This window comes from Pyrgilauda ruficollis, unplaced genomic scaffold (genome assembly GCF_017590135.1).
Source record: "Pyrgilauda ruficollis isolate IOZ18807 unplaced genomic scaffold, ASM1759013v1 scaffold57, whole genome shotgun sequence".
Lineage (NCBI taxonomy): Eukaryota > Metazoa > Chordata > Aves > Passeriformes > Passeridae > Pyrgilauda > Pyrgilauda ruficollis.
In genome coordinates this window covers 4,044,019-4,071,543 of record NW_024527377.1, presented here as the reverse complement: position 1 = coordinate 4,071,543, position 27,525 = coordinate 4,044,019, and the positions used below count along the sequence as shown (strand labels likewise).

The 27,525-nt window shown below is 49.6% G+C and overlaps 3 protein-coding genes across 5 annotated transcripts in view; 2 read left to right on the top strand and 1 right to left on the bottom strand.

Annotated features, from left to right (window-relative positions):
• Positions 1–932: 932 nt before the first annotated feature.
• LOC121361308 (MRN complex interacting protein) lies at positions 933–13,077 on the top strand. 2 transcript variants are annotated; one of them, XM_041481869.1, is made up of 8 exons: positions 933–1,007; positions 1,104–1,163; positions 1,286–1,383; positions 2,594–2,663; positions 2,962–3,095; positions 3,339–3,441; positions 3,660–4,194; positions 12,959–13,077. In XM_041481869.1, the coding sequence occupies exons 1-8, from the start codon at positions 948–950 to the stop codon at positions 13,060–13,062; spliced, it is 1,164 nt and encodes a 387-aa protein (XP_041337803.1). In that variant the 5' UTR covers positions 933–947; the 3' UTR covers positions 13,063–13,077. The 2 variants fall into 2 exon arrangements, with proteins under 2 accessions (XP_041337803.1, XP_041337804.1); XM_041481870.1 differs by lacking the exon at positions 12,959–13,077 and having other exon boundaries at positions 3,660–4,529.
• Positions 4,757–9,083, bottom strand: SQSTM1 (sequestosome 1). Of its 2 annotated transcripts, XM_041481866.1 has the most exons (8): positions 8,813–9,083; positions 8,605–8,700; positions 7,584–7,813; positions 7,319–7,475; positions 6,770–6,859; positions 6,094–6,338; positions 5,663–5,870; positions 4,757–5,057 (listed from the first exon to the last, which is right to left on the bottom strand). In XM_041481866.1, the coding sequence occupies exons 1-8, from the start codon at positions 8,988–8,990 to the stop codon at positions 4,900–4,902; spliced, it is 1,362 nt and encodes a 453-aa protein (XP_041337800.1). In that variant the 5' UTR covers positions 8,991–9,083; the 3' UTR covers positions 4,757–4,899. The 2 variants fall into 2 exon arrangements, with proteins under 2 accessions (XP_041337800.1, XP_041337802.1); XM_041481868.1 differs by lacking the exon at positions 6,770–6,859.
• A 2,694-nt stretch (positions 13,078–15,771) lies between the features above and the next one.
• MGAT4B (alpha-1,3-mannosyl-glycoprotein 4-beta-N-acetylglucosaminyltransferase B) overlaps positions 15,772–27,525 on the top strand; it is a 50,831-nt gene continuing 39,077 nt past the window's right edge. Inside the window, exon 1 of the mRNA XM_041482050.1 lies at positions 15,772–16,008. Coding sequence (XP_041337984.1) covers positions 15,912–16,008 — 97 coding nt within the window. The 5' untranslated portion in view covers positions 15,772–15,911. The remainder of the gene's footprint in view (positions 16,009–27,525) is intronic.

Below are 27,525 nucleotides of genomic sequence, written 5' to 3'. Positions count from 1 at the left end.
CGTCTTCTTTCTCGAGCAGCCACGTCCCCGATGTTCCAGGAGGAGCGGCACAGGTTCACTGGCTCAGATGCCCCTTTTTGTCCTGTTTTTTGTCCCTTTCGTTTCTGTTTGGATCCTTCATTTGCGTGAAGGTTTAAGGCGCTCGATTGGCCATTACAGCTCTGTCCAGGCTGGCTCGTTTCGCTTGGGGGGCAATGCACTTTACTTAGGTGTAATACGGTACATTGAGTACCGTATTTCTTATAACTACCCTTTGAACTCCTTTTACACTATAACAACCAAACTAACAATGCTTAACAGTTACCAACTATTTTACACCAGTTTCTAACCTATTTTTGACACAGACCAATACATCTGCAGGTCGGTACGAACCTGACCGGTGCCGATGCGGCTGCAGGCACGGAGGTCACGCACCGCCAGCCGGCCCCGGCAAAGCGGCGTCTGCCCCCGGGAAGGGCGCTCGGCCGGTGACCTGATGCGTTTGGCTTGTGAGAGGGGAGAGCCCGTCCCGCTGCCGGTGTCGCTGTCCGGCCGTAGTTCCCGGTGCCGTTCCCGGTGTCGCTGCCCGGCCGTGGTTCCCGGTGCCGTTCCCGGTGTCGCTGCCCGGTGTCGCTGCCCGGCCGTGGTTCCCGGTGCCGTTCCCGGGGCCGTTCCCGGTGTCGCTGCCCGGCCGTGGTTCCCGGTGCCGTTCCCGGTGCCGTTCCCAGTGTCGCTGCCCGGCCGTGGTTCCCGGTGCCGTTCCCGGTGCCGTTCCCGGTGTCGCTGCCCGGCCGTGGTTCCCGGTGCCGTTCCCGGTGTCGCTGCCCGGTGTCGCTGCCCGGCCGTGGTTCCCGGTGCCGTTCCCGGTGTCGCTGCCCGGCCGTGGTTCCCGGTGCCGTTCCCGGTGCCGTTCCCGGTGCCGCCGCCGAGGGGCGCTGGCGGCTCGCCGCGGGGGTCACGTGACCGCAATGGCGCAGCAGTTCTGGGTTCTGAGGTGCTGCTGCTGCCGCCGCTTCCAGGGGCAGCAGGTGGGGACGGGACGGGACGGGACGGGACGGGACGGGACGGGACGGGACGGGGGCAGTGGGTTCCGGGCCCTGACCGACCCCTCTGTGCCCTCCCAGGCCAAGCGCAGCCGGCGGTGGAGCTGCAGCGTGTGCGGCCAGCGGCAGGCCGTGCAGAAGGTGAGGGCAGCCCTGCCCCCCCAGCCGCGTGTGCGGCCCTCGGTGACACCGGGGCTGTCCCCTCACCCCGTGCTGTGCCCCCTGCCTGCTCCCTCAGCCTTGTCCGCGTTCGTTCTGTGCAGGTTTATGGGCAGGGCTCGGGCCTGGAGTGCAGGCGCCACGTGCAGAAGCTGAACTTGCTGCAGGGTGAAGCGGAGGAGGCGCTGGGTTGGACATCCCGGTAGAGTGTTTAACCTTTACCTGCTCATGGCTTTTGGCGGGCTGCAGCTGATGTGCATCTTCACACACTGGGTGCCTGCTGGCCAGCCGGAGCATGTCACAGCAAGGTTTCCTGGCCTGCTGGGAAGCCTTGACCGTGCTGGTTTTGGTCTCACCTCACAGGAACAAGTTCTTTGTTGGGGGTTTAATGTCCCAGCATGTTTCTTTAGATAAGGATTTCTTTCAGATAATTATAGATGATCCATAGCATATGTTGGTCAGGACTTTACTCGTTAATATGCACACAATAGGGTTTGGGTTTGTTGGGTTTTGATTTTTTTTTTTTTAATTTGGTTTTCCTTATGTACTGTTTGATGAGCTGACTGTGGAGATGTCCCTTTTACAGATTACAGTCCTCATCAGATTACGTCCTCAAAAAACATCCATTTGAAGAAGTTGCTGCCTAACTGTTGGCATTTAGGGGGTTCACACTGTGAATCTGTTGAGTAATCACTGTTGCTAGTGATAAAAGACTTGTTCAGGGTAAACACTTCAGTGTAATTCCTGCTGGGCTGGAAAATCTGAGTAGCACCTTCCTGTTTATTTCATTTCTAAACCTGTTTATAATTCATGTAATCTTGAAGTGGTCTTGAACTCGTGCAGTCTCCTTTTTACTCAAAGTTATTTTCAGAGATCGGTCAAGGGTTGTTATATAACTTGGTTGTAACTACACAGTGCTTCACAGTTAAGCTTGGGGAAGAAAACTCATTGTTCACTTTATCAAAAAGTGTTGCTATTTTTATTCTCAAAGAATTGTGAAATTCAAAACATTATGAAACAACTTCCCTTTTCCCTGCTTTCATGGGATAAAATGAGTGAGTTTAAACTGTTGTACCAAACAAACACTGTTATATCCCTAGCTGTGATCAATTAAATTTATAATTTCGTAATTAGTGGCTTTAACTCAAACTTGCAACTTTGTATAGCAACAAGGAAGGCTCCAATTAGAGCCTGTAACTAGATTTAATCAAGTATTTGTGCAATGTATCTTGTAAAGCAATCATTTAGCATAAGTTTTTCCATAGGTCCTGGTTTTTCTGATATGTCTTCTATCCAGTGTTCCTATCCATGCTTTCTATTCAATCCCTTGTGCTATGACTGGATGATTTGAAACCTATAAATCAACAGACAGGAGCGTGTTCTAGAAATTGTAGTTTAAACCTCTATTTTAGGTGTGTAGAAGACTCTGTAAATGACAGCAAAAATAGAGAAGCACAGCATGAGGACAGTTCAGTCCAGCAGGTAAGATCCCTGAAAAGCTGAGGCAAATACAAACCCATTCTGTCCTGGGTGAATCCTGGTGAAACCAGTGATCCCTTTATGTGGTGCAGACAGCTGAAATGGTGTATGAAATCAGAGAGGCTCCTGCAGAGACAGAGGTGTACACAGAACCTGCTCCACTGGGGACTGAACCTGGGAACGTGATACAGGAGCATGTCCTAAACTGATTCATGATTTGAGGCATTCAGCACATGTGTAACAATACCAAAAATGAGAACCTCCATGTTTTGCTGGTTTTAGTAATTCTCCAGTGTTGTAGGAGGGAAGGACAGAAGGCAGTCGCTGGAGTAAATATCTGGAGCAGGAGAGTGAGGATCAAGAAGATGAGGAGGAGGCAGCTCTGGAAAGGCAACAGTTCTGTTCCCAGAGAAAGAACACTGTGGGAGAACAAAGGTACAGAGAGAACTTGGTTTTGCAATTCCTGCCCCCGAGGGGTGACACTTGATTTGGAGGTGTGGGAGGGAACTCAGCTCAGATCTGAGCTAAAGGTGCGAGTTGCAGTGTATGACCTGAGCTGAGCAGGGATTTGGTATTTGGGGGTATTGAGCCATCCATTTTATGAACTTCTCTGGTGATCTGTGAAAAGAATCACAGTGGATCTAATCTGTCCCCTTTGTGAATGGTTTTCTTGGCCAGGAAACACCCAAAGCGCTTCCTCTCCAGTGCTGTTCCAGAGCATGCAGAAGAAAGTGGAGCTTCTCAGCTTGTCTGTCAAGCCAAAAAAGTTAAAACCACTGAGGTATTTTACTTACAGAAGATGCTGACTTATTTTGTATCATCATCATTTTGAATTTTTATGAGTCTCTCTCTGTTCTTCTCCAAGCAAGCCAATGAATGGTTGGGGAGAAAAAAAATGTGTGGGGGTTTCCTCTCAGAAAGGTTTTATTTAGACAAAGCCAGTGCCACCTTTAATGCTTCTATGCTGCATTTATAACCAAGTTCTCTCCTTTCTTACAGTGCAAGAAATGCTTTGTAGCAGTGCCTGATGGGCGTGATGGAGATGCTGGTTCTGGAGGCAGTGTGGTTCCTGCTGTCCGTGAGACTCTAGTGCCAGAGGAGAATACACAGCCCCCACCTGCTTGTACCAAACCATCCAAGTGGGGAAAATTTCTCTCATTACGTGGCAGCTCTAGTGAAAATGCTGCTGCAGTGACCATGGCACTGCAGGAGGGCAGTGGGGGTGTGGGGCTGGACAGCACAGCTGCTGGTGGGGCCTGGAGGTGCTCAGAACAGGCTGGAAGAACTCTGCCTCAGGATACAGGGTTTGAATTTAAAAAGTGTGTTGCTAGCACTGAGGATCTGGCCTCAACACTGCCCAGCAGCAGGTGCCCAGTTGAGGATGTGCTCAGAGAACCTCACAAGCAAGTGTTAAGGGTGGGATCTGCAGCAGGAAGGTGCTGCTTGGATGCCACGGGGAGGGCAAACACCCTTGTTAACTCTTACCCTAGACCAAAGCTGAGCAACATTTGTCATGAGCAACTCTTCTGCACAGGTGAGGAGTTTGATGATGATCTCTGAAGTTCAGGCATCTTTGGCCTGTCTTTCTTGGCTCTAATGCATTTGAGATAATGTTTACTGATACACTTTTGAACTAATGGTGATTTCACTCAAAGCCATAGAGAACTGCACTATTAAAGTTGTTTACTTGCTTGATGGTTGTTTGGGGGGAAGAGAAGGACGGAGAAGAGACTGTTGCTCTCAGGTTGCAGGGTTGTCTAGCAACCTCAGCAGCTAGAAATAGGAATGGAATTAGGTCAGCTTGGGGAAAGCTCCCAGGCTTTTAGGATTCCTGGCCTGTACAATTAAATTCTGTGATTGACTCCTCCTTCAAAACTAAAGCTCTTTTTCACCAACTACATCTTTGTTGAAATCTCCCATAGCAACCCTTTCTTCCAGAGCTGTAAGCAAGCTCTAGAGCCAGCAAAGCATTGGATTTCTCTTCCTAAGTGTAGCCCCAGGTGTACACCAAAGTATGTGCAGGAAGGCAGTCCTTCATGTTTTCAGCCTCATCCATAAATAATGTAGCTGTGATACTGAACTGTTCCACAGACACATGACATGCACTAGTATTTATTTTTTCTCCATTCTACAAGTACTTAAGAACATGAGACAGAAACCCAGAGTAGGAAGAATGATGAACCACAACAGCTCATGATGCGTTATCTGCTTTCAGCTAGAAAAGTGCTTTATGTTACTACTACAAGTGAGGTGGCTGCTTAGAATACTGGATGGCATCTAGTGCTGCCCCAATGTCGCAGTTCTTGGTCTGCAGGAGCCGAGTGAGCCATCCACCCTCATCAGAGAAGCCCATGGAGAGCATCTGGGACAGAGACTCGATGAGGCGAGGGTCAGCTTCTGTGGAAAGAATAGAGTTCAGCTATTTCATGTAATTGGAAAACCAGGCAAGGCTTTAATAGCACTCTTTGAGAGGAGACATGCTCTTCTTTGTCTCCCAGGAGTGCAGATGTTTGAGATAAACAATGTATAATCGGAGCTAAGGAAAGTGCTTAGTCAGGCTCAGCTGGCCTTGCTGTGGGACTCTGCTGCTGATGGCAGCTGAGGGGCCTTGGATACTGTTACTGGCTCCCAGCAGCAAAGTGCTGCTCTAAAGCCACAGGATGTACTGGTCCACATCCTGCATTAAAAGGCTCTCGAGCAGTACACAGCAAGGACATGATTGAGGACAGCACCTATTTTGTGTTGCTCAAATGGCATATTAGCCCAAGGTCAGACACATGGTTAAGACTTAGCAGCCCACATTCAAGAGAGAAACCACCTGATCATCTCTAACAGGGTGCAAGAGCTGCCAAACCTGGCCAGGTCAGGGACAGGTTTAGCTCTGTCTTACACAACTTTGGTTTTTACCACCTCTAAAACAAGTCTGCTTGTGTCAGGCCAAGCTGGCAGTTCCCAAGCCAGAGTTACTCTTGGCTATGAAACCTGCTGAAGCACTCTCCTACCTGGGGGCAGGTGTGGGTAGAGAGCAGCTTCTCTCAGTCCTGTAGGTCCTGGCTGGGGAGGATCCCGAGGCACATCCAGGGAGCTGGGACCGTCTGTGTCTGGCATTTGCAGAGACTGCAGTTCACCTGTGGAAGGATCCACTTCTTTGGATGATAAGTGGGTCCAGTCCTCTTCGCCCCCCGATGAACTGCTAGACTCACTGTGTTCCTAAAGTGGAAAAAAAAAGGGTCCAGGTGCTGTAGTGCTTTCCAGGCAGTATGCACACTCCTATTTGCCTTTGATGTAAAGAATTACATCCACAATAAGTCCCACCACCTTTGCTGTAAATCTGTAAAGGTGCTGTATATCACTTAATCTGCTCTCATCTTAATATTCACTCCCACAGTGCATGCTAAGTGATTGCATTCAATTACTGTCATGGTTCCTGTACCTGGGAGTGGAAGATGCCATCTTCCATTTGTGTGGGCACAGGATCTACCACCATGTCTTGCATCTGTTCTGCAATGACGTTTACTTGTGCAGCAGACTCTGTGTTATTCCAGTCTGCTTTGGTCTGAACATTCTGGGTTGGAGCACTGCTGGGTGCCTCAGCATTGGTGTTCTCTTGGTTGGCAGAAGTGGGAGTCACTTTGCTTCTCTGTCCTCCGTGTTCCACATCGATATCAACTTCAATACCTAGAAAAGCATTTGAGATGGACAAAGTCCTAAGAGGGGTTTCCAAAGCACAGTCCTAAATGGATCAATCATACTCTACACTCTTAAGTTTCTGTCATCCTACAATCTGCCATGTAACATGCAGGAATTAAAATGCAAAGCCTTCTTTAATATGTCCACATAAACCAGACAAAATCCAGAGTCACCACTGATTGAAGTTAGTGTTACAGTGCTGACACATAAATGAAATCTTTCCTCATTCTCTCTCAAAGAAAAGGTACTGAGTGGCTGTTCTAAGCCTAAGCATTATTAGTATCCAAGTCTAAATTAAGCCTTTGAGGCTTAGGATACAGGAGTAGTGCCAAGACCAGTCACAACAACTGACTGCTGCTCCTGTTAAACAGACCTGTAAGCCAGTCTCAGGGACTGGTAACAAACTGTAGGTCACTTACCCAGGGGACTCAGAAAAGCTGCAACACTCTCCCCAACATTCTTTAGGAAGGTGACATTGGGGTCCTGAGGCTGGCTGTTAGTAGAAGCTTCTAGAAAAACAATTTCTGTTAGCACACACAAGCTCGGAGGGAAAGGGCACCTGCAGAGGGTGTGTCCCCAGAGGAGCTTAGCGCTCATTCCTGTCACTCGCATACATTACAGAACAAAGCACTACAGAGAGAAACTAACTGAGCTACCTCTGGAACAGAAAGCCAGCATTAGCATTGTTATGGCTCATTAGCCATGCTGAAAGGCAGATCTGGAGTAGAATAGTGACATGCTTGACCTGACAGCCCAACTTGGTTGGGTTCCAGATACTTTATCCTATTGACTGCATGGACCCAAGCACACCTTAAAGTAATCATACTTAGTGCTGAAAGGTGCCAATTATTTCAAGCAAATTAGATTTGTTCCTTTGTTTGTTTTCCCACCCAGACTCTACCCTGTGCTGCAGAACCTCAGCTGGTCTGAGGCTCCACCACCACCTTGTCTACCAGGTCTCCTCTCACCTTCTGCAGCAGGTGCACTGGGGGCTGCAGCAGTGGCTTCAGCTTGCTCCGAGTTCTGGCAGGGAGCTGCAGGCCCAGGATACCCCCAGCAGTGCATCCATGGGAAGGGTGGAACACCATGGCGCATTTTACGGAGCCAGCGTCCTCGGGGAAGCCACTGTAAAGGGTGACATTCATGTGACACTGGGTTCTGAGCAACTGAAACTCCTAACTTGAGTTTGAGGACTCTCCCACTCGTCAGTTCCCTGCCATAGATTTTGCTCACCTCAAATGGATTAAGCAGTGGGCTTTGGAACATCACCATGTTGTGCTCCTTGTGGATGCCCTTCCCCTCGCAGGTGCTGCACAGGTCATAGTCTGGACAGACACTGCACTTGAACCTGGTGCCCACCACAGGTCCCTCACAGCCGTCACAGATGACGTTGGGGTGCACCATGTTGCGGGGAGGCTCCTGGCTGCACTGCGAGCGGTGCTCCCGCTTGCACTCCTTTTTCTCTGTTAGGGAAAGGAAACTCACATCAAGATCAGGTTACTATTTACAGCCTGGAAGTCAGGCAGAGGAGGAAGCACAAACAGCCCATCAGAGCAGTGTTGACTTACTAGGTCAGTTTATTTTTATACTGGCTGTCAAACCTAAGCTGGGCTCATGTAAGAGACCTTAAACCATGTGCAAAGAGGTTTTGCAAAGATACCTTCTACTGAAACCAAGCATACCTTATCCTAAATATCTCTCGGCATGCTTAATTCAGATTAGTACTGCACCACCTCATCTGGCTTCTCATCCTACCTTCCTAAGCACTGCAAGAACAAAATGTTTCTGGAGAAGGAGTTAGGAATGCAGATGCCAGGAAGCATAACATGAGAACGGGGACAACAGGTGTGGCTCATTAGATGGACTGCAGATAAAGCTTTGAGGGCTTCTACCTGAACACAACAGACTAGGGAGCAGCTATCCACTGGGAAAGAGGAATTAAGGCTAACACGTTGTGAATATTTAGGATACCAGTGCTAGTTGAGTGTATCCAGGGAACGAGAATGACAACAGAGCCTCGCAGTGGGCCAGCTGATAGGGCCAGGAGGAAACCTGTGGTTTGTTTATCCCACCTCAAATTCATGTTCTGTCATATTACACTGCCCTTTATTTAACCTCCCCCGCAGAGGCCGCAGTTTCCAGCAGGCCCTCGAGGACACGGGAAGGGCCAGGGCCGGCTTCTCCCGTTTTGGGAGCGCTGCCAGGAAGCGCTCAGCCGAGACCCGCCGTGCCCTCCGGAGCTGCGCGGCCGTACCTTTGATATAAACACGGAATACGCCATCCCGCACGTAGGGCATCGCCAGCTCCAGCTCCTCGTCGGTGGAAAAAGCGATCAGGTCCCCGTCCTCATCTGGAAAGGGCGAAGCGCAGGATGAGGGGCCCGGTCGGGTGTCACGGGGGGGAACGGGGCACCCAGAGCCCCGTGATCTGCCACCCCCGGGCCCGGCCCCAGCCCCGCTCACCCTTGTAGTGCATGCGGAAGGCGGGCGGCGGCCCGGCCCGCAGCAGCCCCTGGAACAGCTCGGCGACGCGGTCGTAGATGGCCCGGTAGCGGGCGGGCGGCGGCAGGGTGAAGCGGCGGATCTCGCGGGCCGTCTCCTCCTTGCCCAGCAGGTAGGCTTTCACCGTCAGCGCCGCCATGGCTGTGGCGCAGCAGGAATTGCGGCCGGGAGCCGGGACACACACAGACACGCGGGGCGGAGGGAGCGGCGGCGACAGCGGCTCGGCGGCCGGCGTTTATAGCGCCGCTGCGCAGGCCACGCCCCCAACACACACGTCACCTTCGCTCGGGCCCAGGCTCCGCCCCCGGTCCCGGTCCCGGTCCCGGTCCGTCCCCATCCGTCTCCATCCAGCGCCAACGGGAGCGCGCTCAAGGCACGTTTTCCTGCCGCCGGGAAAACCTGTGCGTACGTACAAGTGCCGTGTCTGCTCCCTGTCCTGCTCGGCCCCCGATCCGCGCCCCGGGGCAGTGCCAGGAGCGTTTGGCGGAGCGGGGTTGTTGTGGTCTCCAAAGCACCAACGGGGCCTGGGCGGCGGCCAGCGAGTGGGACATAGGGACCACCTGGGTGGCTTCCGAGACCTTCCGGTGGGGAAACACCACACCACGGGGCAGCACTGGGCCGCACCGGGCCCGTCACTGCTCGGCAGCGGCCACCAGGATCCACCGGGCCATGTGCCACCATCCCGGTGCTGCCTGTCCCTGCCATCGGGGCAAGCTGGGCCAGCTCCCCTTGGCCATCCCTGTCCTGCCTGTCCCTGCCATCGGGGCAAGCTGGGCCAGCTCCCCTTGGCCATCCCTGTCCTGCCTGTCCCTGCCATCGGGGCAAGCTGGGCCAGCTCCCCTTGTCCATCCATCCTGGTGCTGCCTGTCCCAGCCATCGGGGCAAGCAGGGCCAGCTCCCCTTGTCCATCCATCCTGGTCCTGCCTGTCCCTGCCATCGGGGCAAGCAGGGCCAGCTCCCCTTGGCCAGGGAGCAGAGGTGGGAGCCACGCGCCAGCCCCGCTCGTGCAGCACCCACCGGAGGGGTTTGGGTGCCGAGCATGACAGGAATAAATAACCCCGTGTTTCAGAAGGGGGGGCACTAAAAATAAGGTCACTAGTGTAAACACAACTGACATTAAGGAGGATGTGCTGTGGCCTTTCCAAGCTGGTTGGCAGCAGTATTTTTTTGCAGATCAGATACAGTTGACAGGCATCTTAATCCGGCCACGGGAGGGTTCAGCTGGCAGAACACACCGTCTGTGCTGTCCAAGCATAATTAAATAATGATGGATCAATGATTATTAGGTTCCTTGTTGGTGTTAATTTCCTCTCACCCAAGGGCCTGACCACTCTGACTCTTGGTGCTGTATTACTTAGTTTAAGATATTAAGAACTTAGGAGAAACTCATGATTTATCATCTTCTGTAATCAAGAGAAGCATAAATTTTAATTTCCACCATTGGAAGGTAGTTTATTTCTTGACCTAAAGTATATATGTTAAAACACTTGGCCTTTCATGTAGACACATTTTTGGCATATGCGTGGCAATGTTGAAATTGCAACCCTTTCCTGGAAAACAGTATTTACAGTGGAAAAGTTTGCCCCATTTAAGCTAAAATGCTTTCTAGAAAATTCAGTTTCTAGGTATGACATGGCTAATATTTCCACTGTAAAGCGGTGGGTTAAAGTTTAAACACCAGCAGACTCAGGTTGGAAGCATGGAGGATGCTGTGTAGGAAATGATTCAGCGGCTTTTACAGCAGGAAATATTGAAAGGTTTGGGCAGGCAGCGAAGTTGTATGGTGTTCACCTTCCCTTTTGCCTGTTTGCAGCGTGTACCCTTATGTCTGAAAATGTCAGTGAAAGCTGATGACTTGACATTGTTGGATTATGTTTGTTCTCCATAAAATCTGATGTGGCACCAGGAGAAGCAGGAGATGCAGTACAGGACACTCTGCCAGTGTTGGATGTGCCTCACCAAGCAGCACCTCCAGCATGCCCATCTCATGTCCTGTTTCTGAGGACCCCAAGGGCCACTTTTGTCCCATCTATAAAGCCAGAGAGTGTATTTTGAGACCCAGCTCCAGCACATTCATTCTTTAGGTTCCAAGCTGTCCCAGACAGCTCCAGTTCCTATTCCCTTCTCCATCCCTGCCGGTGTTTGAGGGGTGTTTGAGGCATGGGGGGTTGTCCTCAAGTTGCTGTGTCATTTTACATCAGTTCTGTCTCCAGGCTAATTGACTGTTGTATTTATCAAGCAATGTGCTAAAGTAAAATCAGAAATCTGAGTTTTCCTCTGTGTCCACTTGAGTCCATTTCTCCTGGTGGGACATGCTGAGTCACGCTCAGCCTTCTGCCTGTGACATCATGCACTTTTACAAAACATAAGGCAAACAGGCTTTCACCGGTCTGTTGTTGGCTTACCTCACCGATCACGGGACGGGGGTGACTCAGTGAGTCTCCTCCTCCTCCTCGAGGTCGGGGATTTCCTCCCAGCAAGCCCTTCTCCAGCTCAGACCTCCCCCGTTACCTCCGGCCCCTGCCCGGTTCCTCACCCCCTGGAGAAGCCATGTGAGGAGCGGTGCTCTATTCCCACATCCACTTGAGAAGTTTCTCCTTCTGTTTGTAAGTGGATCTGGATTTTGGCATTCTCAGCATCAAGCAGTGGCCGTGCGGATATTTTCTTATGATTCCTTAGGAATCCCATATCAGCACAGCAACCCCTGCCCAAAAAAGTGCCTTGTTGGCCCCGGGTGCTGAGCAGCCAGCTTCACAGATGGATGTAGCAAAGGAACAGTAAAGGGAACAGGGAAAAAAAGCTGTTAGAGTTTAAAAATTCAAGTTAGAGAGGAAAGGCTTAAAAAGGAGCAATTAGCATCCCTTCAGTGCTCTGCTTTCTCGGAACACCCACTTCTGCTGGGAAATGTAATGTTTAAAAATATTTGGTGAGGTTTTTGTTCTGAGGGCACAATCACCAGAAATACGCCTTCTGTCCAAACTTCTTGTGTTTGCAATAAAGCCCTGGGGGGAAGAAGGTGGGTTGGAGCTGCGGAAATGTCCAATCTTTTCCTTGCTTGCAAACCACAGCAGAGGTTGATGAGGAAATTTTCCAGAGGAAATTTTCCCCCAGATCATTGCTCCAGCCTGAGGCTCCCAGCACTCCTGGTGAGGAGGGGAGGGTTTGACCCCTGTGTCCCCCGGCTCTGCAGGACGTGTGTGGTGATGGAGTGACCATGCTCAGCTCTCCAGGCTGCACCAAATCCCCTATCCACACTCAGCAATCCCACACGCTCTTCCAGAGGCTTCTGGAGAGCTGCAGAATGCTCCAGACACATCGGGTCGGACACCGGTGACTCAGCCCGGCCCCATGACCTCTGCTTTCCTCCTCTAGCCCAGTGAAAACCCTGCTCATGCCTCGGAAGCAGAACCCTCCTTCCTCCTTGGCACAGGCAGAGCACAAAGCCGAGCGGGGAGTTTTTTGCTGTCTCATTTCTGAGGCTGAGCTTTCCTGAAGTTTGGCTGTGCCACGTCAGGTGTTTACACAGGCTCAGCAGCTCCTCACTGCTGTGGCGTGGAACTGTTCAAGGCAGAAAACTCTGGCACAGTTTTTTCACTGAGACACAGGAAAAAATAGGAAGAATGGGTGGAGATCAGGCACAAGGTACAAGCACACTCAGAAGTGTCATGCAGCTCCATTAGGATTTTGTGTTCCTGGAGGTGAGAAAGAGCTTTTTGCAACCTATGAAATTGCTTGGAGCTAGTGTTGCTTTGAGAATCTGACTTGTAGCTTTTGCCCTGAATTAAAGCACCAATATGTCAACACTTTGAAGGTAAAGCACCGTGTTGTCATTTTCCTCTTTCATGGCTAAGGAGATTTGGAAACATTTATACTGCAGTGAAACAAGCCATGGTGAAGTTTGAACACAGCAGCCTATGAAACACATAGAAAATGAAATTATTTTGTTTCTTGCATAAAGCAGCCTAGGGAGGATCAAGCCTAAAGATGGGCCAAACTCCAGAGCCAAACTCTTTAGAGCACTAGATAAAATCAGCTATAAATCTGGATTACATTTTATACCTAGACCTAATAAATGTTTTTTCTTTCTAATTTTTGTAATGACCTCAGGACCTGTGGATTGCTATGGGAGTGTTTCCTCTGAAGGCCCCTCATTTCTGCAGCACGCTCAGCATTGCCAACATCATCTGTACAAAGATCATGAGATCACCTAAAAAAAACCAAACAACCTTTTCTCTGTATTTGCCATTTGCCAGGGGTTTGGTTCTCTGCAGTTCACATTTTAATCTTTGCTCTGCAAAAGGACCAAAGCTCAAAAACTTGCTCAAAATTTGTTCAAAACTTGCTCAAAACTTTAAAAACAGAATAAAAGACAAAATTGGGAAAAGAGGAATGGATGTCAAGAATAAAAGAGACCTTTGCAGTCTGAGAGAAAAAATGGCAGGTGCTACAATTTGGCTTAGTCCCTCATTTTTTCCAAGAGAACCCAAGGTTTCTATCATGAGAGGGTGGTATAAAGCTCATTAATTTCTTCAGACTTTTATGAAGACAAAGTATAACAGCAGAAATTAGATTAAACTTTATCCTTGGGAAAGAGTCTAATTAATTGTTTTGGAGAAATTATTAATGTTCCTCTCTTCTGCTGCTGACACACCAGATAACCCGAGTGGTGGGAGCATTTTGCACCTCTGAAAACAATCAGCCAACATTTAATGGAGTACAGTGTTTTCCCACCAGCAGCTCTTACTTGTTTGCCACCTTTAGGGAGGGCTGCCATTAATTCCTGCGGGCTCGCTGCTGGCTCACACCCTGATGGGGCAACGCTTTGTAAAATCCGGGTCGGGATGCGCAGGTTCAGAGCCCGCCCCGAGGGGTTTTTTCAGCGTTCCCGAGAGTTCTGCTCAGGATATTTCCCTGCTCGGGGCATTTCCCTGCTCGGGGCATTTCCCTGCTCGGGGGTGTGCTCCGTGCTCGGCCCTGTCGCTCCTCCCCGGCTCCTGGCAGAGGAGGGAGGCAGAAACTTTTGATGCTGTCCAAAGGGCTCCCTCTGCCGATTTCCTTCCCGGATTTTCTAACCACCGGCAGAGGCCATTTCAAGATTTGAAAAACGTGCTTTATTTCGTGAACTGAGGGATATTCTAAGGATGCAGTTAGGCAAGACTGCAGAAATGGGCGAGCCGTGCTTTTCCTCATGAACGAGGCACCCAGAGCGCCTGGAGGCAGCCCCTGCGCCTCCCTGAGTGCCGGGCTCCCTTCACCATCACCTTCCCGGGAGGAAACAGAGCGGACGCCTGAGCACCCATTTGGCAGATCTTCCTTTTCAGGAGAATTCCCGTGTCTGCTGGAGCGTTGCTGGGAGGGGATGTGCCCGCGGAGGGCAGCTGGCTCCCAGCTCCTCCCCGCCCGGGATGGCACCCGAGCCCTGCCAGCGCCCTGGCACGGGCACACGCCTCGCTGTACATCGCACCCCGACCGGTCCAAACACTGCAAGCAGCAGACTTTGATCGCTGGAAGCCAGTCCTACAGTATTTACATGTCTGAGAAATGTTTACTTGCTAAAAGAGCTCTGGGGAATGGGAGATGACAGCTTTCGCTGGTTCAGGAGTTCTGTACCCATGTACAGGGCACCTGAGCTGCCTGACCTCGTGCCCACTCACAGAAACAAGTTCAGATGATGAAGGCAAACAAATGCCTGTGGAGCCTGACCTCACAGTACGGTCTATAATGAAATAAGCTGAACCCATTAACAGAAGAAAACAGAAGCAAAATAATTTTGTAATCTGATTTTTTCTGTCCTTCACCCAGGCAAGCAGCTTGAGGTCATAACCCCTGAATGCCAGGTGCTTTGGAACCGGGATAACGTCCTTCCAGGCAGCAGCTTCCGTTTGTGATATTCTTCTGGCATTGATTTTCTCTCAATAAACATTGGATGCTGTTTCCTTAACCAAGATGAAACACTTCTGTGGGAATGGCAGCGAGGATGCACTGCACGGCTCCTCATCCTGCACCCCCAGCTGTGCACTCCCCGTGGGGACATCCCTGTGCCCAGGGGCTGAGCACACACCTCCATCCAGGGCACCCACCCGTGACACCGCAGGGACGGGGCCGTTCCCGGGGCTCCACGTGCAGGGATGTGCAAAAGCCCGGCACAGCCACAGGTACTGCACACCCCCACTCTCTGCAGACAGATGGACCTGGTGCATGCTCACACACACAGACAGACAGACATATGGACACGGAGCGGCACATATGGACACAGCCACCACACACACACACACGTGTACAGACCCACGCAGGCACACACAGATAGCTTTGTAGGGACACATGGATGGCATGAGGAGGCAGGCGTGCAGCGATAGGAGCAAGCCAGGTTACAGGTGTGTACATTGATCCATGTAACCCGTGAACTTGCACTCCTGCACACACATACACACGTACACGGATGGACATGGAGAGATACACACACACACAAGGGCACACGCACTCTTACACACACACAGACACACACTCAGTGTCAGACACTGTCACACAGTCACGCTCACAGACACACAGATACACACACACACAGAGGTGTACAGAGATGTGCAGACACACACAGACACATGCACTTACAGTCACACACACTCACACATGCTCATACTCATTCACTCATACACACACCCATACTCTCACATACTCATACACACACACGTTCTCACTCACACACACGCTCACACACACTCACACACACTCACATTCTCACACACACACACTCACATGTAGTTCACAACTCTCACACACACTCACACACACTCACACACATTCTCACACACACACACGCAGTTCACAACTCTCACACACACTCACACACACACGCACTCACACACACACTTACACACACTCACACACACTCACACACACACTCACTCACACACACACGCTGCGTGCGGGCGGTGCGGGCGGTGCGCCCCGCTCCGCTCCCGCTCCGCTCCCGCTCCGCTGCCGCTCTCCGCTCCGCTCCGCCGGGGCCGCCGAGGCCGCGCCGCGCCCGGGACATGCGGCCGCCCCCGCCGGCGAGGAGGCGATGAGGCTCCGCAGCGGCACGGCGCTCACGCTGCTGCTCGGCTGCCTGTGCGCGCTGCTCTCGCTCTCCTGGTACGGCGCCTTCGGCGGGCACAAAGGTAAGGGGGGCTCGGCCGCCTCCGCGGGGACCCGGCCGCCGCCCCGCCGCCGGGGAGGGCGTGCGGGGACTCCGCGAGTCGGGCCCCGCTGGACCCCGGGGGTGCGTTGGGATCCAGAGCCGGTGAGCATCCTGCGGGACCTGGGGGATCCCTAAGGGCAGGATCCTGCTGGAGCCCCACGGGTGCGGACTCGGCGGGATTCTGTGCGCCCCTGGCCCCGCGGTACCCCCTGGTCCCCAGGGGACCGTGACCCGTGGAACCCCCGGAGCGACTGCCCGTGCCCGGCTGGGCGGGAGGTGCCCCAGCCAGGCGTGCTGTGGCCAGGGGTGCCCACGGAGGTTCGGGAGGCTCTGGGTGATGGGCGGGCTGTTGTGCAGGTCGAGGTGCGCTTGGCTTGGCTTTGGTGATGTGCTTCTTTGCATCCCCATGCTTATGGCCAAAACCTTCATGGGCGATGGAGCCAGGTGGGTTAAATCTGCGTGGTAGTGCCAGCAACTGGGGGGAGCTCTCAAATGCTGGGGATTCTTTGGGCAAACTAGTGAGGGGAGATCTGAGCATCTCTGCCTTCTCTGCACGTGTCTCTTGTGGCTTCAAGCTGAGTCCGGTAACTTCAGTGGATGTGGGACAGGTGTGACAGCTGTGGCTTCAGCACACAAATATTGGTGCTGGCTTTGCACTGAGTAGGCAGCTGCAGAGCAGAGGTGCAGGGCCCTGTCCCACCGAGGCTGCAGAAGAATCCTGTGCAGGTGTTACAGAGATGCTTGCTGCTGGTTTTTCCTGACAGCACAACAGTTGCTTTTCTCCATCCAGTTTCTCACTCAAGCAGTGCACTGGACTTATTCTGGCCTGGAGGACAATTGTGACAGTCTCTTCTGAATTGTGTCTCTGTACTGTGTATGAGTATGTAACCTCCTACACCTGTGGTAATTGCTCAGCTCTTCCAGTTCCTGCACTTTTAGAGGTCGTTAAAGGTGTGTGGTTGGACCAGCCAGGCCTTGACTCTCTCCTCCCACTTGCTGTAGAAGCATCTCTCCCTGCTACAGGTGAGAAGCAGCTTTTGCTGAGCAGAAGCTGTGACTTGCTGGATTTGCAGTCCTGTGGCACACCATGCACCATCACAAGGTGCAGCTTGTGTGTAGTGCAAGGCCGGCATCAGGGCTGGGCAGCTCTTGGGGAAGGTTTTTGGGGCAGGATGACATGAACGCACCCAGCCCCTTCCTTGGCAGCAGGCTTGGAGTGCCTGGGATTTTGTCCTGGCAGCTGCAGGTGTCTGACAGGTGGCTTCTTGGAATCCTCTGCCTCATTTATCACTGAAGGCTTTCCTGTTTTGCTGCTAAGGTGATTTAAATCCCACCAGAGCTGCCTCCTGCAGAGGTTTGTGTGTGGTGGGCGTTTGCAGCGCAGGGGTGCTGCCTCTGTACCAGCGATTGCTTTGCTTCTGCTGGTGATATTTTTAACTGGCCAAAGTGTTGGCAGACTCAGGTGTTGCTGTTGTGTGTTGCTTTCAGACAGAAGTACTAGACCACAGTAGTTGTGCAGGGGCAGAGGAATGCTCTGAGAACTGCCCTGTGGTTACCACTGAGCAGTGGCTTTGCTTGCAGCTTCCTCTCATGAACAGAAAGCAGCGTGCAGTGCTGTGTGGGCTCCGAGCAGCCCCTCCTGCTTCCAGAAGCAGGGTGGCCAACCCCACTAGGCAGTCTGTGCTGTCTGGGCTGTGTTGTCCTTTGACACACTTTAATTTTTTAACAAGCAGCTTTTCCCTGTGGCTCATGCAAGTGCCAAAACAGCACCCCCGGGTACCACTGTCCGTGTCCCTCTCGGCAGGTCCTTCTCTGGGATGTGCCTTTTCCTCTGGCAGCAGCAGATTGTGGCTGCACACAGCAGTGGCCGCAGCAGGGCACGGCCAGCACGGCCGGCTGTGGCAGCACAGCAGCTTTCAGCTATTGTGGACATTTACCTACCAGTAAATGTTTCAGTACAGAGCTGGAGAAGACCTTGAGAGGTCATTCAGTCCATCTCCTGCCCTCCGCAGGATCGCTGATAACCAGCCCCTTCCTGACAGATGTTTGTCGTGTTTGTTCTTACAAACCTTCGATGACGGGGACTCCTAAGCTCCCCAGACAATCTGTTTGACATTTAGCAGCCCTCCTATTAGGCTTTTCTTATGATTTGTACAGAAATGTCTTTTTCTTCAGTTTAGTTCCAGGATTGCTCTTCTTTTTTTCCATCTGTTGGGAATAGGCAGAAAAGTTCCTTTTGTCCTTCTTTGCAGCAGGCCAGTAGATATTTGGAAGTTGCTACCATTTCCCTTTTTGATACAGATTAAACCACACTGGTTCCTTTGATCTCTCTTTTTTCGGTCATGTATTCTTGGTCTGTAGTTACTCGTTACTCTCTTCTGGACCATCATCCTTAGTGAGGGGTGATGCTTAACCTGGGATAAAGGACTGAAGTTGCTACTGTATTTTTGCTCTGAAGACTTAAGTGTTACTTTGTAGCTTTTACTAACAATCGTCCTGTTTATACATCCACTGTGTGTGCTTTTCACTTTTGCCATAGGTGACTCATGTTTATTTTTTATCCCATCAACCTTTCAACTATTCCTCTCCAGATGCTGTCCTGCTTTTCATTCCTTATCTTGTGTTTGCCTGGTTAATTATTCTTACCAAATTGCATTACCTCACACTTGTCCTTCTTGAACTGTATCCTTTTTTTTTTCCAGACTGCATCTCCTAAATTATCGTGATTGTTTTGAATTCTGATCTTGTCCTCCTGTGTGCTTGCAGTCCCTCTCAGCTTGGTGTAGCCTTCCAGGGTAGTTAGCCTTTTGTCTCTGCCATCAACCAAGTTGTGAATGAAAACACCAATTGGTGTTGGATCTGGGATGGGTTCCACTGGAAGATGCTTCAGCAGGGCCCCCCCAGTCAGTGCTCAAAGAGCAGTGCTCCACTCACAGGTGGTCTCCCCAGCAGTGGTGGTCCTACCTTCGGGCAGCTCAGGCCAGTCCCTGCATCCCTGGCTTCATTGTGGGGATGTTCCATCAGACACTATCAGAGATATCTGAAATCTTTGTTTCTTCTCCCCTTCCTGCAAGTCCTGACACCCTGTCACAGAAAGAAATATGACAGATTTGATGTTTGTTCTTGATGAACAGAGGTTATCTCTTGCTGAAGTTCTCCTTGTCTTCTAAGCATTTTGACTGAAGTTAACCTGATTATTCTATAAATTCCTGCTTCCTTATTCCCATACCTGTATTTTTCAAAGATAGGCTTTGTATTTGCCAGTCCTGTAACATCAGTCATGCCCTGTGAGTGATGAGACAGTTCCCAGTGCTCCTGAGTTGCTGATGTCGTTGAGTTCTGGGGAAGTCTGGCAAGGTGTCCGCATTGCCTCTAGTGGGGAATAATGTGATATTAAAATGTAAGGCATTGCAGAGTCTGCTTGTCTTCCCACTCTGTGTTGGGAGGACAAAACAATTAATTGAAAGAAAAAAAACAGAACAAACCATCTCTAGAGCTGCTTTTCCGAGATCAGCTCAGGGCTTGTTTACCTGCTAATGGTGTTCTGCTGTGCTGTGGTTATTAGTAAAGTTTTGACCTCATGGTTTGCAAAAACAGATGCTGCCTCTTTCCAATTATAAATGGGGTTTGAAATAGTCTGCTGGAGTGGGAAGAGAAGGGCAGCCTCAAATAGCACAGCCACTCACCCAGGCAGCAGGTGTCCAGCATCACGTCCTGTTCGGAGGTGGGCCACGTGCTGTGCGTCATGGTGGTGGGTGTCTTGGCCAAAGTCTGGTATTCTCTCTTTGCTGATTTTAGATTTAAGTATGGTTTCACTTCCCAAAACTGTGAGCTGCCATGCAGAAAGCTCTTTTGTAACCTGGTGCCAGGTGTTGGACGTGTAGGACTTGACTGTGGAGGATGAGGCTTTGGGAAGGTGCAGGCAGGTTCAGGTGCCCAATGTGGGGACTCTGGGGGACTCAGGACTTACTGAGGGATTGGTAAAACCAAGAAGGTTTCGTGACTCTAGGTGAGTCACAAGTACAGATAGGATGAAGGCAAACAATTTAACCTACCAATTAAATTGTTGTGGTTTTTTTCATTTCCAGTGGTGAAAACTGTTCAGTTCTCATCTGTAATGTTTGTTCCTATCTTGACTGACTGACCAGCTGTTTATTATCTTGACTGACTGACTGAAGTGCTGTTTATGCAGCCCTTCTCTTTGCCCTTTGCAGCTTATGCCAGAGCCATAAATGCTGCAGGATATTTGATTTTTAATTGGACAGGAAATTTTAAATCTTGTGTTGAACCTCTTAGGAGACTCCCTTTGGAAATGCTATGTGTAGAGGCTGGCACGATACCTCCTCAGTATGGCTGTGCAGCTCAGGGCAGGCTCTGTACCCATGTTGCCTGTGCAGGCTTCCCCTGGCAAGTTTTTTCTCTGTCAGCTTTTAATGATTTCTGGTTGCTCACTGCCAGCCAGCTCCTGGCATCCATTGTAAATCCCAGCTGCAGCCAGCTCTGTATCTGTAGGTTTCCCTGCAAAGTGGGGTTGCTGTTTGCGTGGTGGCTTCACACCCCTGAGACAGTTGTGGCTGTCTGGTATTCTGGATGCTGACCTTGTGGGAGCTCTTTTTCCTGTGAATGTTGTGGAGGTGCTTCAGAACAGGCATGCAGAGCTCCTTGAAGGACTCAGCACACGCATCCTGGCTGGGTGTCTCGGTGCAGGTCTGAGCACAGGGTTTCTCCCTTGGTCTGTGGCTGTGTGAGGAGCAGGATGCTGGGTCCCTTGGTCTGTGGCTGTGTGAGGAGCAGGATGCTGGGTTTGGTGGCTGTGGGGCACTGGCTGCAGCGTGGCCGTTTCTCTGGAGCAGCAGGGAGGGCTCTGTAAGGAAATATCCCTCGTGCGGTGCCGTGCACGGCGGGATGCTCTGCTCACTGGGGGTGTCCTTTGTGGGAAGCAAACTTTGTCCTGGAGGGATGTTCCTCTGAGTGTGTTTACAAAGTCTTCTTCTGTAGTGCATAAAAGCCGTGAACACTAATCCGCTCTGGAAGCAGCAGAGTCAAAGCTTGATATTGTTAAATACGAGCTGTGTCCTGCGGCATGTGGGGTTCCCGCTGCTTTTTCATTTCTGTTGCCTGCACCAGCTTGACTTCAGGTTTTTGTAGTTTCTTTGAGGTCTTGGGCACTGCCTGCAGTGAAATGGATACGAGTGAAAGCCCTGGTTTGAGCTGGGATCACTTCACAGCAGCCCTTGCAAACGTTTCCCAGGAGGAGAGATGCCAGCAGGAGACCCAGCAAGGGCTTTTGAGGGCTGAGAGGTGCAGGCAAGGGAGTCATGGAGTTTGGAAGTCTGTTTTAAAATGCATTAAAATGCATGGTGAATAAAAAGGTGTGCAGGAGCGTTTCTGAGACTTTATGTGGCCTGGGTGGTGCTCAGCAGACATTGTGTGAAATCGGTGGCTGGAATGCAGCAGCATTTGCAAAATGACAGCACCTGTGACTTGAACAAATTCATCCCAAGAGCAAAGGGCACTGTGTAATCTATTGCAATGCATTTATTAAAATAAGTTTTTCATTGTCTGGAGTCACCTGTATATCTGTTTTCATTTATTTGCAGTTTTTTAAAGGCCTTTAAATGGGCCTCTTGACCTGTATTGTGTGTGTGGTTGCTGTGTCCCATTGCTGCTCCCATGCTAAGAGCTGTGGTTGTGTGATGGAGGTGAAGTTACAAGGGCTCTCTGCTAACCTGTGCTCTCCAGCATAGACTTGGATTCATGTCCCTCCCAGTCTTGGAACAATTGACTGCCTGGTTTCATGCCTCAGTTCCCATCTGCTCTCTGGGGACAGTGACATCTCTTGTCACAGGGGTTTGGAGGACACTGCCACGCTTCTGTGACAGCAGGGTCTGTGTCAGTGCACAGAGAGGAGGAGTCAGAGGAGGTTAACACACACACCCCCAATTACATCAAGTACTTCTCTTGGTTTACTTCTGTTGCAGAACAAAACTCATTTGTGATTCCCTTTGATTCATCTAAAACAAATCATTGATTTGTACTTATATCCTGAATGTTCATTGATTATTCACTTAGTGTTTAATGTAAAACACATCTGTAGCTGGCTAATTTAAGTGAAGCTGCCAGTCATCTCCAGAAAGCCTTGAAGACACTAAGTGCTGGAGAAATTGCTTTAGCAAGGCTGCTGCAGGTAGGCTTGGATTATCCATGGTTCTCCTTGTCCACAAAACCCAAACCAGTCACCAAAGGACCAGTTTTTGTGTTTGTGGTATAAAGAAACACAGATATCCGTACTGGGGTGCCTGGCTCAGCACAGGCATCCACATCCACCAGGACTTTGAAGGAAGCCCTTGAGGCTGAGCCACCTGCCTAAAAATACTTGGAGATGATGCTTAATGTTCTGGGTGAAGGTTTTCCATATCATTATTGTGCCAATTCTGATGTTCAAGTTTTCTTTTTCATAAGACAGAGATCAAGAGGTTGGGAGATTGGGTGGCTGAAGAGGGCTGCTGTGGTGGCAGAACTCACTGGGCAAATTAAAGGATTGTGGAAAGTATTAAAATAATCAAAGAGCTTCAGCAGAGGCAGGAAGGTTAGCATTGTTAGGAGGAGAGGCTTTTCAGGGAGGGCTGATCAAGTATCTGCTTAGCAGCTTCCCAATACAGGCAGAGGATTGTTGTCTTTGATGGAGGGGAAAAAAAATTTCTGCCTTTTCCATTTGAATTGCAGCATAGGGGGCTTTTTATTCAGCAGTGCCCTTCTTGGGTTTATTTTCAAGCTTATGTCAGGCTTCCCTTTCAAAGCAGGAAAGTCTGGGAGTGGTAGATTCCTGTATTAAATAATCTCTTTCTGCATTAATTGTGTCACTGGCCAATTCTCCTTCTGTTTTTGTCCCGGTGTCAAGTCACATTTGAGTCTCCAGGATCAGTGCATTAGCATGGATGCATCTCTGATGCACAGAGACAGCTCTGTAACTCTGTCTTCTCTCCTGCCTGCCCCTGCCTTGCCAGTGTTTAAATATTCCATCCCTCCTGTGTTACATACAGGATAAATGCTTACCTAAAGGTTAATCTGTATTTTGAAGTGACCAGACATGCACATAAAAATGTCTTTGATGCAAGATATTTTAATTTCTGCTTATATTAAAGTGGACAGCAGTAGTGTTAAAATGTAAATCATTAGGCTTTAAAGAAGTTTCTGGGCAAAAATTAATCTCCACCTGTCTTTTATGTTCATGATGAGTTTTGTTGCATCTCAGTGTCTATTTACTTGTGGCTATAATCATCACTCTGGTGGTTTAGGAGTTGTTAGTAATGGGATGGATGCTGAACTGTGGGAAGAGCAAGGTGCTGGCTTGTGTCATTGCTGCTGTCCGCTCCATACCTGCTCATCAATGAGTTTTTAGTGATCACATTTTCAAGTCTGCCTTAGGTTTTTCTTCTCTCCCTGTGATGCCAAGAGCCTTCTGGAAGGTTCAGCCTGGAGACCCTTTTTTGTCACTCACTGCTTGTACTTACGTGGCAGTAAATCCTCTGTGTGTTGTCAGTGTTCTGAGGAATGTCATGGCTTAGGGAGGAGGCCTGTAGAAGCTCTTGTAAATAATCAAAGAAACACTTCTAGTCCTGAGAAATTAGCTCCTTGAAGATCTCTGTATATATATTTTGTGTAGTGGAAACATGTAGTGGTTTAGTTAAAGTGCAGTAGTAAGGCCAGCCCTGCCAGTACCAAGAACTTCATGCAGAAGCTGGAGATTTCTGAGGGAGAACTAAATTTCTTTATTCCTTCCCAAAAGACAGGGGAGCAGAGCTGCTGTGCAGTGTCCCCAAGGTGTGTCCCCATGTGAAAAACGAGAGCAGAGTTTGTCTGTGTGCTTTGCTGGGTGAATGGATGGATCTGTGGTGGCTGAGCTCTCTCAGACTCAACCACAGACAAGTACCTGTCAGATGAATTATTCAGTTAATGCTGGCAGAAGTGTTGGGGTGGTCTCCCCTCCCTCTGCTCTGTGCCCAGACTGTGATCTTTTACTTTTATTTGATCTCACCTTTCATGTTTTAACTATTGCTTTTTCCTGCCATCTCTCATTGCGCTCTCTGGAGCTGGCTTTGATATCTTTTCACTTTGTCTTCTATTTCCCTCAGTTTCCTCCCTTTCTTCTTCCTTTGATATTGTAGAAAATGACCAGGATGGAGATCTTCCCTTGTCTTCTCTCTCTTAATCTTGACCAGTTCAAGTTACCCACTTTTTGATGAACTTTGCCAGGTACTTACCTAATAGCGTGGCTTCGTTAACACCAAGCAATGATTTTGGCTAGAAGCTGGTTTAGGCTGCCTGCCGGGGAAGAAGATGGTGCTGGTCCTTGTACTGAGCTTCAGGGGTTGTTCTGGGTCCCTGGAGTGGTGGTGAGGCCAGGCAGAGCCCCAGGACAAACCATCCTGGCCCCAGAGCGAGGATATGCCGTGGGGATGTTTCCAGAGGTGTCTCTGGTGCTGATGGGCAGCAGGAGCTCATCCTGCACTTCACAGACAGAGCTTCAACTAAATTGAAGGAAAAGCAAAAACTGTGTTTAAAAGGAGATTAATTTGCTAACTTTGAGGAGTGAGGAGTATTTAGGGAAAAAAGCTGGAAATGTAAATTCTGGCTGAGCACAAGCTTTGTCATTTGATGGGTGAAATTCTCCACTTTGTTGTGCCAGTGAATCCACATGAAACATTTAGTTTCCCCGAGCTAAAGAGCTGACCTGGGTGGGGGAGGTAAGTACTCAGAGTGGTGGATGAGCATAATTAGGACATGGATTGTGGGTTGGCTCCGTATAGATCAGTTTGTGTTTCGTTAATGTCTGGTTCCACCCTGTCTGTCTGTTTTATTGGATTAATTTATTAGTTTCTGAAAGTGTCTCTCCAGTGAGCTAAAATATCTATTTACTGTAAGTATTTGGTTACCATGAAAAAGTGTATTTGGCATGTGTTTGGCAAATATTAAGTACTTTCTTCTGTTTCTTTTGCAATTTAATCTTCTATTTATCTTGGGTATTGATTACTGAAGGCCTTGGTAATTATTTGCTGATCTTGAAAACAATGATTTTAGAGGCTCGAATTACTTTTGTAATATTAATCATTACCTTGGTGTGTTTGCCTTAAAGGACGGGGTCCCTCTGACAGCTCCAGGGTGGACACTTACTGTCTGAAACGATGCTGCCATCTTAAAATAACAAAATCATTACTGGTGTTTTGTTCCCAGAACTAAGCAGACACTTGCAGAGATGCAAACCTGGCAGTTGCAGTCAGCTCATGAATTCACTGTTCCTCTTGATGGGAGGAGTGGCCAGATTCTGAAGTCAAATAAAAATATGGTTGTATTCAGTTTCCAAAATAATTTCATGGTGTGTCGGTGCAGGGCTGGGGGGCAAGGGGCAGCCCCACTCTGGTGGCAGTGGAGCTCTGCTGGGAGGGAGAGAAGCCACATTCCAAAGGGTCTCACACTTGCAAGTGAATGTGGTGCCATACAGAGGCACATCTTGCTTTGGGGGAAGGTGAGAAATTGAAAAGTCTCTGCTGGGAGCTGAGTAATTGGCACCTGCTATTATTGTGTCCCTCCTCCCCCTTTTAATAACTTGTTTATAGAGATACCTCTCCTACAGATCTCATTACACAGCCATAAAGCACGATTCTTTAAAAAAATACATGCATTCCTATTCATGTCGGGTCTGAATACCTACCCCCTTCACGTTCCTTAAGGAGAAGGGATGGTTTTTGTGGTGCCCAGGCATCTTTCCTCACTGCTGGTCAGAGTCACAGCTGCCCATGAGGAGACAAGCTGTGTCCTTGCCATACCTAGATGGAGATGTAGTTCTTCCATTAATACAAAAACCGGCAGGCAGGCTGGGAGGGGAATTTTGTCTTTTTGTTATTGTAGGCCTTGAAGCAAGGGGCTGTGTTGGGTGTTTGAGTGACGTTGGCCTGCTCTCCAGCAGAGCTTGCACAGTGCCATGGGTTGCTGGAGAGCACGAGAGGCGACGTTTGGCATGCGCCCTGGGATCTCCAGTGCCCTGAATCCCAATTCCTGCTCGTGCACCAAGTGATACGTTTAATTGGTTCTAACAGTTTCATCCTTGTTCTTTTATTAGTGGATTGTGGTGCAAAAGGAAGCATTTTTGGATCCTGCCCTGGGTAATTTGATGAGTAAGTCTCGCTGAGCTTCATCTCTCTGCAGGTGCACTGATGCATCTCCTGCAGGGGATGCAATGGGAAGAACGTCTCCTACTCCTCCTCCCAAACACATATGTGAGGAAGGAAGAGGAGGAGAGGGCAAAATCATGTCCATGACAATTATTTTCTGATTCTTTTCATCACCTTATAGAACAAGAATGATAAGGGGAGCCTCAGAAAAGAGGGCATTCCAGCAAGCCCTGGCAGGGATGTAATCTCTTTTCCTCATACTGAGGTATAAAGATAATTCCAATCGGGTTTGAAACAGCGGATGGCAAATAATTCTTGAGCAATCCGCTTATGGTGTTCCAGGATGCGAATGAAAACCACTAATGGGATAAAGAAGGATCTAGATAATTATCTCGACTGCATTAAATCCCATCCTTTCAGGAGAATACTCTTGTGTGGACACTGATTTCATGTGTATCAAATGCTAAAGCTGACTAGACATTTTCAGAAGCTGGTTGATTCCAATGCAGCCATCCTCTCTTGGTGATCATCTATCTTTTATTTACCTGGTTGGTCATAATAAATCTGATTTCTGGTCTCTGCTGCCCTCTTTCCTTTTTTACCCCTCCCCACAGCAGGTTAAAGCTGTGACACACATTCTCTCCAGGGCAGATTTGAAACCTCCTTCATCTTTTTCTCCTTTCATTTGGTCTGCTGTTTTGAGAGACTTCCTGGGGTTTTTTTCCCCTGTTTTACAGATGGTAATGCTGTTGTTTTAAGTCTGACAGAAGAGCTGCATGTAACATTTAGGTGTGCAGGATATTTTTTAAATTGATCAATTTTTTATCCCCCCATCAAGAACTCTGCCTTGCAGTGTGGGGGACAGCGCTGTGCTGCAAAACAAATCCAGTTGTACAGTCAGCTAATGAGGCTCTTGTGGTAGGCTCTTTGTGTTTGAATCTAATGGACACCCCATGGATGGAATGGAGGATGGCAGAAAGAGAAAGGAACAGTTTTGCAGTGACTGAGACCATGACATTTAGATGGGGTTGGCTCAGTTAACAGCGTTCAAAGCTTTGCATTATGGAAACTGCTCTCTGAGACCCCCTGGTCAGAGGAAAGGGTGACACAAACACACCTCTAATAATGTGGGTGACAGAAAAGCACCTGTAGGAAGTGGCTGATTCTTCATTATGCTCCAGCAACTCAGGCAACTCCATTTTCCAGCTGTCAGAGAGCCATTTCTCTCCAGCCTCACATCGAGTGTTTCCCAAGTGAACTGAGGCATGTCTGAGCTGGCTGCAGCCTCTTCTGGTGAGCCAGGCTGTATGTCCCACAATGGGAGC

What these genes read in the sequence shown, in the direction of transcription:
- SQSTM1 (XM_041481866.1), bottom strand. Translation starts at nt 8,990, where the DNA reads ATGGCGGCGCTGACGGTGAAAGCCTACCTGCTGGGCAAGGAGGAGACG. An exon ending in AGCTTTTCTGAGTCCCCTGG is followed by an intron (nt 6,339 to 6,769) that starts GTAAGTGACCTA and finishes ATGCTTTTCTAG; the next exon opens with GTATTGAAGTTGATATCGAT. An exon ending in CTACCCACACCTGCCCCCAG is followed by an intron (nt 5,058 to 5,662) that starts GTAGGAGAGTGC and finishes TTCTTTCCACAG; the next exon opens with AAGCTGACCCTCGCCTCATC.
- LOC121361308 (XM_041481869.1), top strand. Translation starts at nt 948, where the DNA reads ATGGCGCAGCAGTTCTGGGTTCTGAGGTGCTGCTGCTGCCGCCGCTTC. An exon ending in GCCGCTTCCAGGGGCAGCAG is followed by an intron (nt 1,008 to 1,103) that starts GTGGGGACGGGA and finishes GTGCCCTCCCAG; the next exon opens with GCCAAGCGCAGCCGGCGGTG. An exon ending in AACACTGTGGGAGAACAAAG is followed by an intron (nt 3,096 to 3,338) that starts GTACAGAGAGAA and finishes TTTCTTGGCCAG; the next exon opens with GAAACACCCAAAGCGCTTCC.